This window comes from Athene noctua, chromosome 7 (assembly GCF_965140245.1).
Source record: "Athene noctua chromosome 7, bAthNoc1.hap1.1, whole genome shotgun sequence".
In the NCBI taxonomy this organism is placed as follows: domain Eukaryota; kingdom Metazoa; phylum Chordata; class Aves; order Strigiformes; family Strigidae; genus Athene; species Athene noctua.
Window position 1 is genome coordinate 26436758 of NC_134043.1, and position 12825 is coordinate 26449582.

Consider the following 12825-nt stretch of genomic DNA (forward strand, 5'->3'; position numbering starts at 1 on the left):
CTTATAGAAGCTTATCAGAATATAGACCTAAAAGATGTCATTGCTCTCTTTAATATTTATGTTATACACCATGTTTTTCTAATTTAAATTACTTTGGTTTTAACACAACTTGGATTCTGGAATGATTTTTCCAATAGGGAACCAATATAGGTTGTTTGGCATTTTATAAATCTAACGGTTACCTATACTACAGTACCAAAGGAAGAACAAATATGAAAAAAAGTATTTGTCTAGATACTCAAAGAAATTGTGACATCTTCCCTTTAAGGTTAGTTGAAAGCAGTAGCAGTCCTGAAAAAAAGTCAAGAAAAAGAAATTTAGGAGGAATATTTAGTGCACAAACAAGTAGCACTGCATTGATTCATTATGATCATTACCTAAGGTAGTGGAAAAGTGAACAACTAAGGAATGTTTCATACTACCATAGATGATCCTCAGTTAAATGTACTATTTCAAATACTAAGCCTGGTAAATTGATACAGATGCAATGCATTCTCCAGATAAAAAAAATAAAATACCTTAATCTCCTTAAGTTCACTCAGAGATCTACACAACTCATCAACAGAATTAATGATTTCTTTATACTTTAAACTGGTTTTTTCAACATACTTCTTTCCTTCTTCAGTACCTACAAAGGTAAAACACGAAAGCAGAACAGATTGGCTCAAGCAGATGAATAACAGCATACTTTGTAACCCCAAGATACTACAATAATTATGTTTCTTTGTTTTGTTTTGCTGAAGGAGTTCTGTGATTGTCATTGTAGGTCTTCTGCTAGGCTTCTCCTTGAACAAAGCTACTTCTACCTGGTGAGTGATACTACTTTAAAAGATGCTAACCTCCTAAAGTGTCTCCTAAACTAGTTGCCTTATTATACAGCTAGGAGGCACTTAGGTCCCCATTATGAGAAATACAAAGCAAAGGCAGGATGAAGAAGCTTTCTCCAATGTAATGACTTTAAAAGCACGAAGCAGCTTCTTTCTCCCAATGTTCCTAACAGCTGGTATCAAGAATCTGTTCTGTCAGCTTCTTTCCTACAGACAGGAATGTTTAAAATATTGAAAAAGTTTAAAAAAAAAAAAAAAAGAAGAGGAAAAAATAATCTGTGCTCTTTAAATAGTCCTTACAACACTAAATTAGAGGAATTTAAAAGCATAGTTTGACCCTGTGGAAGTTTTTTCAGATTTACTACTTGAATTGATAGGCTACAGCATACCCTGGCACATTTGGATGGTCACCTTATCTTCGGATAAAATAACTTCAGCAAGTATATAAATATTACAAGTGGGAGAAAAAAAAAGCAAAATCGGAAGTTAGTTGACCTTCATTCTTACTGGTCAATAACATTCCAAATCAATACAATTGCACATACAGTATTTACTTAACAATCAACATTTTTTGCTGCTAAAATGCTTAAGAAAGTTGGCACTAGTTATTCACAGTGTTAATGTAAAAAAATAACTCAGCACTGAGGTATATCACTGTAATATACTTTGACTTCAAAGGCTTGCCTATTAGGAGATAGCATAAGCTATGAAGTCTTAATTCCAAGCTCAAATATTACAAGGACATTCACACTTTTGATTTCAAGGTGAACTCAGGCTGTACACAGAGAACCGAGTAACCACCAGACTGTTGAATACTTTAATGCTTTTATTTTTAAAATATTTGTTCTGAAATCCTTCATCTCTTCTAGTCAATACTTTAAAACAACATTTAAACTTCATGGGATTTTCTTCTGAAATGAATAAATCTAGGAATCTGCTTCCTTCTGTCCTAAACTGTATTTTTTTCCCCCCCAGTACATTACCAGACAGTTCCTCACCATATAACTGTTTTGCAAGATCTGCAATCTGTTGGATTTTTTCTTCTTGTTGAGGCACTGCAGGCTCAATAAACTTCTTGAATTGCTTGTAGAGAGTCTCTATTGCTTCTCTTGTTTTGCATTCTGCAGAATATTTGCTAACTCTAACAACTGTTGCACTCACATCTTCAAACCAAAATTGACACTGAGACATAAAAATACTGCATTATAATGAATTATTATCAGCAGTTCAAGCTTTTGTAGAATAGACCAGACTATTCTTAGACTTTCTATAATCAGTGGAATACAGTATGTCTTAAATTTTCTGGTTTTAATCTGTTCATTACCAATGCTGCTTCAAATATTAATAGCTGTTAAATTTTCTTTCAACACTAGATCCACGCTCACCTTACAAGCATGGTGAGGTTATCAGCTAATGGTTCTGTGAACATATGTTTTATTTCTGAGTTCTTTCCACCTTTTATATCAACTGACTTATTTCACACTTTGTATCTTGGCCACAGTTCTACCTCTGTAAGGGCAGCAAGGTTGTTTAGAATTAGTCTACTACCAAACAGGTGTTTTGGTCTCAGCAGCCATTAAAGTTGCTTGGCATCTTTCTACTGGCAAGAATGGGCTTTAGAACATACCCTTAATAAACATTTTTGGTTAACAATACTCAGAGGAGGATAGAACCTGGTGTTCACTCGGTATCATCTTTTTGCATCATTACAGCAAGCAGTTGATAATCACCATTTTAAACTGCCATTAAAGTCAGTATTTAAGAGACTGCCTATTCACTGAAAGAAAACTGTTGAGTAAAACTGAGTAAAAAAATCCAATCTTGAGTTTTAGCTCTAGGAAATAATTTATTCCCCTCAAAGTAAGAGAGAAGTTTAAAATTGTAAATGCACAAATGCTAACAAATTGCTTTTCTAATGATATATGAAATGAAACATTGATCAGGTCACTGGACAATGAAAACATCTTTTAAACAGAACTTTACTATTGTGATCCATGATTAAGGGAATTTGTCATGCATTTAGATCACTTTGGAGAGATGAACAGTATTGTTTCTAAAAATAAATAGTGATGACAGGAATGTGCTTGCATCACAGCAGATGCACCAACACAATGTGGCAAGAAGGAAAATACTATTAAACTTTTTTTCTTTTAAAAAAAGGCAATGCATGAGGCAGTTCTCAGACACCTTAAAATAAAGTTACAGAAGCCTCCAAAAAGACTTAGACTGCAGTTCAGAAGAAAAAAATATGCATACACTTAACAATTAAGACTTTTTTTTTTTTTTAAAAAAAAAAAAGCTGCTTTTAAGTAACTGAGTATTTTACATTTCAGTTCCAGAACTACATACCACACAGACAGCTCTTCCTAACAACTAACAAAGTGGGTACTGTGATGACCTGTCTCTTGTGGTTTGACAGCTATCACAGAGGGCCTTGTGGCCCTTTCTGTGTTGCCACAGACTATAGTTAGAGAAAATGAGCTCATAAGCATGATCACAGACATGCTGAATCACTATGAAAGTCATATGGGGGTGAATACCCCAGTTGTATGCACAGCGGTGCAAGAATATGGTCGTGTTGCATACTTTTGCCCCCCTCTTTTCTCCACAAAGTTACAAAGAAAAGAAACAGAAGAAAATACAGATTTTTACCCATCTACTACTTTGGAAGCCACAGATTTTGCCTGAAGTAGTTATAAGCCTTTTATTTATCCTAGTCCTGGATCATTATTACAGCCACAGTGGGGATTTCAGGTTTACTAGTACCTCTTCCATCATCTGTTGCAGATGCTCCACGAGATCCAGATTTTGTTTGTAATCCTCCACAACTCTGTTAAAGTCATTCAGCTGTTTTTGTAAGTCACTGACTGACTCCAAGAGGACTCCAACTTTAGCATTAGGTTCATTTGCTACAGAGCCAATGACTTTCTTCTCTAAATTATGCATCTTCTTTTTAAGAATCTGTTTAAAAGATGTAGCATTGTTAAATACTGCAATAAAAATGTTTCTATTTTTAGAAATAAAAAGTAAATAAATAAAAGTGTGGAAAAAGCACACAAACCTACTTCTTGTCCTGTGTTTTAAAAAATACAAGTTGCTTTTTCAAAAATCAAAGGAAACTGGAGAGCCTGTACCATGCTGATTAAATTCAACATAGATTATATTTATTAAAGGTGGAATTGAGTTACATTTTTCAGTTTAAAAATAAACAAACATCTAGTAATAAAACATGGGATCTTGAACAAAGTAGCTTTCATTGAATATGCAAAGGAAAAAATACTACTCAGCCTTTGGAGTCTTTGACTAGATACAAGTCAATTTAAGCATCACAGTTATTTATGTCCTAGAACATTAACAAATTTGCTTAAGAATCTGATGTAAGCAACATCAGTGACAATCTAGCATAATCCCAAAGACCAAGGGGAAGTATTCACACTAGTACTTTATGATGTCTGGTACAAACATGACATGTAAATTTTGTGATAAAATGGTATACGTACATTTATATATTTTATATCCTGGGAATACTGGTCTTGACAGTTGATCAAGACTTCATTGTGCTCACTGTTTTATAAGTGATGCAAAAAGATAGGTCCTTGATTTTTGTTTGGAAAGGAAGAGAACAGTTTAAAATAGCAAAGTATTTCTTAAGCTGTCCACATATACACTTTTAAGAATATACACTGGTAGGAAGAGTGTTGCCAGCAGGTCAGAAGTAATTAATTGCTCCCTTCTATGTAACACTAGCTAAATCTGGAGTCCTGTGACCACTTCAGGCTCCCCAGTACAAGAAATACCTGAACATACTGGAGCATATGCAGAAAGGGGTCACAAAGATGACTGAGTGACTGACCATGTGTTATACAAGGACAGAGAGAGCTGGGAATTTTCAGCCTGGCAAAGAGAAGGCTCAAGGCAGATCTTACCAATGTGTATAAAAAAATGATAGGTGGGAGCAAAGAAAACAGAGTCAGAATCTTCTCAGTGGTGTCTGGTGAAAAGACAAGAGGCAACGGATCCAAACTGAAATGCAGGAAATTCTGTTTAAGAAAAAAACCACACCACCTCACTTTTTATTCTGAGGGTGGAACAGCTTGTCCACAGAGGATATGGAGTCTCATCCCTGGAGATACTCAAAACCCAACTGGACATGACACATAGCAACCTTCTGTAGTTGACAGTGCCCTGAGGAAGGAATTTCGACTAGATGACCTCCAGAGGTTCCTTCCAACCTCAATGATTCTGTGATTTGAATTTGCTTTTCTGGATGAAATTGCCAAGAAAGTTAAAAAAAAGTGGTGGTGGTGTAAAAGGAATATTCAGTAACAACAAAAGAAATAGCAAAAATAGAATCATAGAAGCTACTGAAAATGTCAAGTTAAAAAGTTGTGAAGGAAGAGACTGGCAGGGCAAGCAAAAAACACCTGCCAGTTTTGTCTGGCAACTAAAAGATTGTTGGAGGCTTTGAAAGAAGAGTTTCTGGTAACTAGAAAGAATGGGTGAGACTAGCAGGGTTCAAGCTAAGTAACAGACAAGCTGAGTAACAGGGAAGCTCACACACATTTTTATTTCCTGTGATATGCTTGGCACAGGCCACAGCAATTCAACCAGTGAATCCTTCTCTAAGACTAAAATTTTTTATATTACCTGTGTTTTCTCTGCATATGTATCAACCTGCTGAATCTGTATTTTAAGTACTTTCAAATTTCGAGCTTTTTCAGTTTTCTTCATATAGTTAAACTTCAAATTGTTGAACTTCTTTTTGAGATCCTTAAACGATTCTCTGAGCTGAAACAGAGTAAGCATATTTGTTAGTTGAAAAAAAACCAGCACATTTCAAATTAGGTTTTTGCAAGAGCTGTTTAACAGACCACTATCAGAACACTAACTAATACAGAAATTAATAGTATTATGCCATCTCATAAAGCATCTTCCTATCTTCAGAATTTCTTTCCAGTAGTGAAACTCGTATCTTGCCAAATGAAAATTTTTGCATTTTGAATGCTGAGCATTGTTTCCAGAATGGCTGGGGGAAAAAAAAAAAAAAGGATTACAGCAAAGGATGAGATCCTTGCTCAGACAATCTGTGAAAAATCATGTCCAAGAGCTTTAATTGATTTTAACTAGAGGCAGATGTCCTTCACATACTCTAGTCCATTTAATGGAAATGGTAACCATGTAAATGTATACCCATGCTTACTTTCCAGAACAACATAGTTCTATTGGCCTTGGGCAACCAGATTTGTATTTATTCACAGTATTTTTCTCCTACAATACAAAAACTAGTTTATGTCAGGTAGGGTTTTTTTGTTGGGGTTTTTCCCCCCTCCCCTTTTTCAGAAGCCCTGCTTCTGAAAGGAAGTTACACAGGGGCTTAATTTTATACACTGTGCTAGTCCAAACATCTTAGTACAGTTATTCACAGCATACAAAGATGAATCCAGCTCGTTGAAGCATCAAGATGTAGACTCTATGAGAACCTGCCTTTCAAATAACTATCCTATGCATATGGTAGCAAAGAGATTCTTCCTAACAGTTACCCAAAGCAAGCCTCACCTACCTACAGCTAGATTTGGTACCATGCAAGAGTATTACCTGTTAGCACTGACCTGGTACTGCAAGCTCAAAATTAGGGAAAGTTATCCTTATAATAATACAAATTAAGATGAACTAGTAACTCTGATCATAAAGCATCCATGCCTTTCAAGACTTTTCAAAGGACTTACAGCAAATTTGATGTAACTAAATTAAATAGTTAGCTGATGTAAAACTCTTATTAGAGTGTAGCTACATTTTCTTTTAATCTATGAAATATTTTAAAAATCCAGAATGATAGGAATGACAGCGATGAAACCCTAGGAAGCTACACCTTCATTTACACACATGGATCAGATGCATTGTCAATTTATCAGAATTAATTTAATACACATCAAAAGAAGAGTCATATATGACCAACATAATTTTAAAAACAGTGTTTGTTTACCATGGGAACAAGTTACAATATAGGGTTGTTATATTCTTTATCTTTTTTCCAATGCTAATCATCTGTTTGTTTTAATGTCCTCTTACAAGTGTGGCCTTAATAAACCATGTCATGCTTTGCATCAGCGATGTTATATAAATAAGCATTTCAAACACATTCAGCTAAACTAGCTTTAAAGGTGTCCTGGTTCAGCTAGGATAGGCTTGTTTCCCCAGCAGTGGGGAGGGGGCTCTAGCCAGGTTATTCAATACCATGCTGACATCGGGTCCATGCACCAAGCGTGGGAACAGTTTCCTGTGGGCTTTTGTCTGGGGAAGCACGCACGGTGGGCTGGCTGTGTCCCTTGTGGTATTTCTCTGTATATCTTTTGTCTTGTTTATTGTTATTACTTTTTATTGTTGTCGCTATTGCTATTGTTGTTGTTCAGATTGTTATTTGTTACACTGCTGTATTAAATTTATCCTTATTTCAACCCCAGGGTTTGTGCCTCACTTCCAGCCCTGCCCAGTCCGAGGATGGGGGAGGGACAACGGCAATGTGGTCTCCGGTCCCGGCAGGGCCTAAGCCACCACAAAAGGACTATGAATTCTACAAGTATAAATTTTATTTCAATATTTATTCTCTGAAAACTATGCACTTTTCGATTTTATTTACAATTGCAAAAAATCCTATTAGACATTAGTTATTGTTTGATACCTTTTAGTAACATATATGAAAACCAGCCAAGTAAAAATCCTGCTTAAAGTATGCTTATAATACTTTATAAAAGGTACTATTTTAATTAAATTGCAATTCCATGATCACATTTTATTTATCATTCATAAAATTTGAAAGAATATAAAAATGACTGAAATTTTTAAAAAATAATTTCATATCCTTTGAGTTGACAATATTCTGCTTTATAGGAGAATGCAGAATAAATTCTGTAAAATTTCATTTATCTAAAGGAACTGATACAAAATAAATGCAATGGTTCTAATGCTTTATAGTCTGTTCCTCCAGATACACAAATGAAAAAAAACTTACTTGATTACTGTTAACAAGTACAGGTCACATCCACAATTTGATATTTAGTTAGCATATTTGAGGCTTTTTTAATATTAAAAAGCCCTACAGAATTCCCTCTGCTCCCCTCCCTGCCAAAGAATCCAGGGAGTAATAAATGCTTATTTTGCAGCTACTGTTACTGAAACAGCTAGCAATCAATCATTATTTTTATTACATACGAATGTTAATCCATCAAGGGACATATTTTTCATTTCATCTAGTGGGATGTTGCCACATTATTAAAGCAGTGAATGGTCTTCACTCAGTGTAATGGAAAGTCAGGGAATTCTGTCGCCAGCACTGTCATCTCCAGTTAGTTTAAGCTCTTTATCCCACCTAAGTACACAGAATAATAAAATCTATCTAAAAGCCCTCTGTTAATAAAACACCTCTGCAGCACATTATTATATTCAGAAAACAAGAGCTTTATTTGCTGATTTAATTTTGAGGGGAAAAAAAGGAGATGAGCAAGAGTTTATTTTAGTTTATTTCACTGGCTTATGCACATACATAGGCTAGTGATCATTTATAATGCCAGAGGCTCTCCTCATAGCAGTATGTGAAATTAGATCACCTTGTTTCAGATATGATGGCTCATGTGTCAAAGGTCTGCAGCTGCTGTCACTCTTCTCTTTTAGCCCCAGTGGAAAAAACAGATTCAGCTCAGACTTGCATATCACTCCCTCAGAGTGCATGTACACAACTCCTGTTATCATCAACAATTGTACCAAGGATGATATATGGCTGCCATTTTTAGGAATCTAAACATACCTCAGTTTTCCACTATTTTCTGCAAAAGTAAATTAAAAAATACTGAAAGAACTATACACCCTAATACACTTCAGTGACTTCAGCCCACAAGTTTAATGGAACTTTGTAACTTGTCCATTGTGTCATATAGTCATTAATCAGGCAGCTGTTCCTAACTATAGTTGGCCTGTCATGGGTGGAGAATTGATCCTGGAGGAGAGGGGTATAAGTGCCAATTGCTTTGATTTATCACACAACTACAAAATAAATGGAGGACGTTATAAAGCTGCTTTAAATATGTTTTTGTAAACAGTACAGTTCCACTAAAATGCTTGATTCCTGTACGAGCTGCTCTAGGAGTACTTCAATGTTGTTAACCACTTACCTTTCCCTTTTTATTCACACATTAAACTTATAGTAGCACTAATAATCAAAACAGCCTGTGAAAGCAGGTTGATGAAAAGAGATTTTCAAAGTGGCAAAGATTAAAGAGCAGCCAGCCAGAAGGTGGGAAGAAAGAAAAGGTGCTGTTCAAGTCATTAATGATTACTTTAATTCTGGGACCACAATCAAAATATATTACAAGATAAGAAATGCACTAAGTATCTGTTTCTACTGACTTGTGAACAGAATTAGCTCATTACCCTTTACGGTTAAAATTCACATTTTTAGTCATACCTTTCCATAAATGTATAAATAATGACATGATGAAGAAGAAAGAATTGAGATGGCTGGGGAGAGCTGAGAACCTGCTTCAGGATCTGTTACTCTTCTGTTGCAAGTTTCATGTAGACATGTATAAATGTTATTTTTAAAGTGATCACCTAAAGAAAAGGCTTTTTCATTGCAAACATTATCTTACGTGTCACTTATAATCCCATTTACAGATTCAGTGTAGTATTACACTACAATTACCTGCGGCTTGACTCATCTCTATTGCAAAGGTGTAATGCAGGTTATATGAACTTTCTTTACACATCACAAGATGTAGAGGGCATAAATCCTTTTGGTATTTTAAAATTCTCTTTAAATTAGAGAAGGCACACAAAAGGCATGCATTTTGCTCTTCTGTCTTTCAAGACTGTTTCAAAATTCATGCCATGTATCCTTGGGTATAAATTTTTTATTTGTATTTGTTTCTTTGCTTCTTACAGAATCACTAATAGGTTAAAAACACAGGGAGCTAACCAAGTCCTCTAAGTATGGTAATTCAAACACAACTGAGTCCTAATCACCAAAGCCCTTGCTCACATGATTTACACACTTAAATGTAAAATAATTTAAGTATTTACAGCAGAATTACAAGTATTTTCACTCAACATTAAAGTTTGCTCTGGTTGGCTGTTCACTATGGTGACAGCTATGAGCAGCTGCTGCTTGCTGCTAGCACATGAAGTATTTACTTAGACATAGTAGATGGTAAAGAAATTGTATCAGACAGGTCTGCTAGATACTAGCCATATTCAGACTACTTTCTCATTAAATTTAACAGAATTTAAAATACTGAAGTGAATACTCATAACTAACATTCTTGAAGTAGTTCAGTGTCTGGTTTCTTAAACCCTGAACAGAATTAGTCATAAAAAATGAAAAAAAAATTAAGAAAAATGGCAGTGGATTAATGCATATGCAGGTATATTAGTCAAATATTAGTTCATGAAACATCTTCTATGTTAACCTCTAACAGAAAAAGAATCTGGAAAAAAGGTATCCACACACCACATTAGTATATTTCAGTTAGTTTATATTCAAGATTCAATTAGGGTTGCAGATGACAGGTTTTAACCAACAGGGCTTTTCCAACTTAAAATAAATAAAAAATAAAATTAAAAAAAAATCAATAATTAACACAGTAATTGAAAATATGCTATGAAATTATTTTGCAGAGGGTGTCCATTAACTATGAGAAACTAAAACTTTACATTTTGCAATACAGAGCATGCGGTGAGTGTGACATGTCACTAACACACTTTTCATTTCAATTAGAAAGAGACAGAAAATGCTTTTTTCCCCCCTACAATCTTCTCTCACTGGAAGTCTAACAAGTAATAAAAATAGAAAAAAAAAAAAAAAAAAAGGAGTCACATTTTCCTGCCCTCATCCAAGAGTCAAAGGACAGAAACAAGAGATTAATTTAACATAACAGCTTGTCTTTGAATATGGCCAGCCTTACATACAGGCTGCTCAGTGAGTGTTTCTTTTTCTTCAGCAGAGTCAAGAGGTTTTCAGTAAAAACCTAGAATACTTTAGCCCAAACCTCAAATATTCTGATTCTGCTATGCCACTGCAAAGCATAATGGGACTTCTTGTTTAGGTACTTAAAGTTTCATTCTCTTCTACAGCATGGCTCCCTCTACTAGAGTGCATCTCCTATACCACCTGCTGTTCTATGGCCTCTTAACATCGGCCAGTCATGGGAGACTGATGCACAGATGATGACAGAAACACACTCAGCTTCTAACTGACAAGGGACTCGAACTCTAACTGAGATTCAAAAAAACCTTTTTTTGATGCATGTGTTCTTTCAATTTCAGAATACGTTTTTGTGAAAATTGATACTTTTCACAAAGACACAAAAGAATTTTGGAAAAGAGAAAAAAATTCAAATAATTTTCTCATTAAAAATAGTTGGGACAGAAATCTCAGTCACCTCTACTTTGGTGATTTTGAGAAAATACAGTCTTTCTTTTTTTCAGGTGTAGATTTACTTAGTGAAAGATAAAATACGAAAATACAAATTTCAGTGTCCTGAGTTTCCACCACCTATATTTCACACTTAGTGAACATTAGTGTGAAATCCTTCCAGGTAAGAATCCAGTTTCTGTACTTCTTGGATGCACAGAAGTGCAATCTACAGAACATCAAGAGTACAGGTCATCAGCCTCTTATTTTAATGGAGAAGTCTGAGAAAATTAATTCTATGCAATGTTTTTGTAAATTAATTTTTGCGAGTACATTTATCTAACTCAACCTGTGAAGTTGTGAGTGGATTTGTATCTGGCCTACTGAGATACTAATTTAATAATCATACTAAGTAATTTTTCTTAAGTTCCATAATACTAAATTCTAGTATCTTCTGCTAAAGAACATTTCTTTTTCTTCCAGCAGTTTTTTAAGTATCATATCCTGAGTTTCTGAAAAAAATATTAAGTACTGAATTATTCTGAACTCTTCATTAAAAGACTGCAAGTTCTAATACCCTTACAATATATGTAAATTATACTTTTGTTTGAAGCTTTAGCTTCATAAGAAAGAATTCTGAAGACTCATGTACTTCAGATGAAGCCAGCAAAGCTGAAAGCCAAAGAAAATATAGCTGCTCTATTTCCAGTCCCCTTCGTACAGTGAAAGCATTTTATGCCAGCCCAACAACTGGATATACTCCTGAACTGCAGAGGTATGGATCACAGATAATTATCGCTGCTGTGTGGATCCAAGGTTGCTAGTAAGATGAAAATCAACTTTTCTGTTTACGTATGAAGTATCTAGGGGAATGGTAAACAGTAACTTGTATTACAGAACACAACAGCCCTTTTAAGAGTCCTTTAATGTGTTGAGATTTATCTCATTTACCTCATTTATCTCCTCTTGAGTGATGCAGTGTTGGAAATGCTGTGACAGTTCTTCCTCATATTTATAGGCTTTGGAGCTCCAGTTAATGCTATCACACTCAAATCTAGCAAGATCTTGCTTCAGATTCTTTACAGAAACATTCAAGCAATTCTAAACAGCGAATAAAGAAAGAAACTTATGAAACTCAGGAAATTTATTGATTTAACCAATCTAAAATGAAAATCATTTTGAGGCAGAACATGCATAGTCAGTCACAATGAGCTATATTAAACTACTAAACCTCCACTGTAACAAGAGCAACTACATAGCAGTTTCCATCACTAGTAGTCTGAGGAGTAGTTTTGGGTCAAAATCATAACTCTCACAAGGTGTCTTCTCTGAGCAAAGAGGAAGAGCAGACTGACAATGTGGATAATCTAGGCAAGCCACAAGGGAATGTCTTGCTCTCTCCCTAGTAAATGAATACAGGGCAATGACAATCCTGCTTTGAATAAATAACTCCTTTCTAAAATTATATTCATTTTGCCATGCAAATCAGTCTTGAATCCAATAATAAAGTAACACTGTTACTATATTTCCTTTTTTTTCTTTTGTTATCCTTTCTTTACAGGACAATAAATATGCAAAGCAACCTTTACAAAGTAG

At 34.9% G+C, this 12825-nt stretch overlaps 1 protein-coding gene across 6 annotated transcripts in view; it reads right to left on the reverse strand.

Annotated features, from left to right (window-relative positions):
* Positions 1-12825, reverse strand: part of CCDC141 (coiled-coil domain containing 141) — a 90766-nt gene that overhangs the window by 21540 nt on the left and 56401 nt on the right. For 5 of the 6 annotated variants that reach the window (XM_074910705.1, XM_074910704.1, XM_074910707.1 and 2 more), the window contains 5 exons: positions 12181-12330; positions 5475-5615; positions 3594-3788; positions 1826-2009; positions 519-628 (listed from right to left, as the gene is read on the reverse strand). In XM_074910705.1, coding sequence (XP_074766806.1) covers positions 519-628; positions 1826-2009; positions 3594-3788; positions 5475-5615; positions 12181-12330 — 780 coding nt within the window. Of the gene's footprint in view, positions 1-518; positions 629-1825; positions 2010-3593; positions 3789-5474; positions 5616-12180; positions 12331-12825 lie in introns of those variants that run through there. The other variant, XR_012633950.1, reaches the window with a different exon arrangement.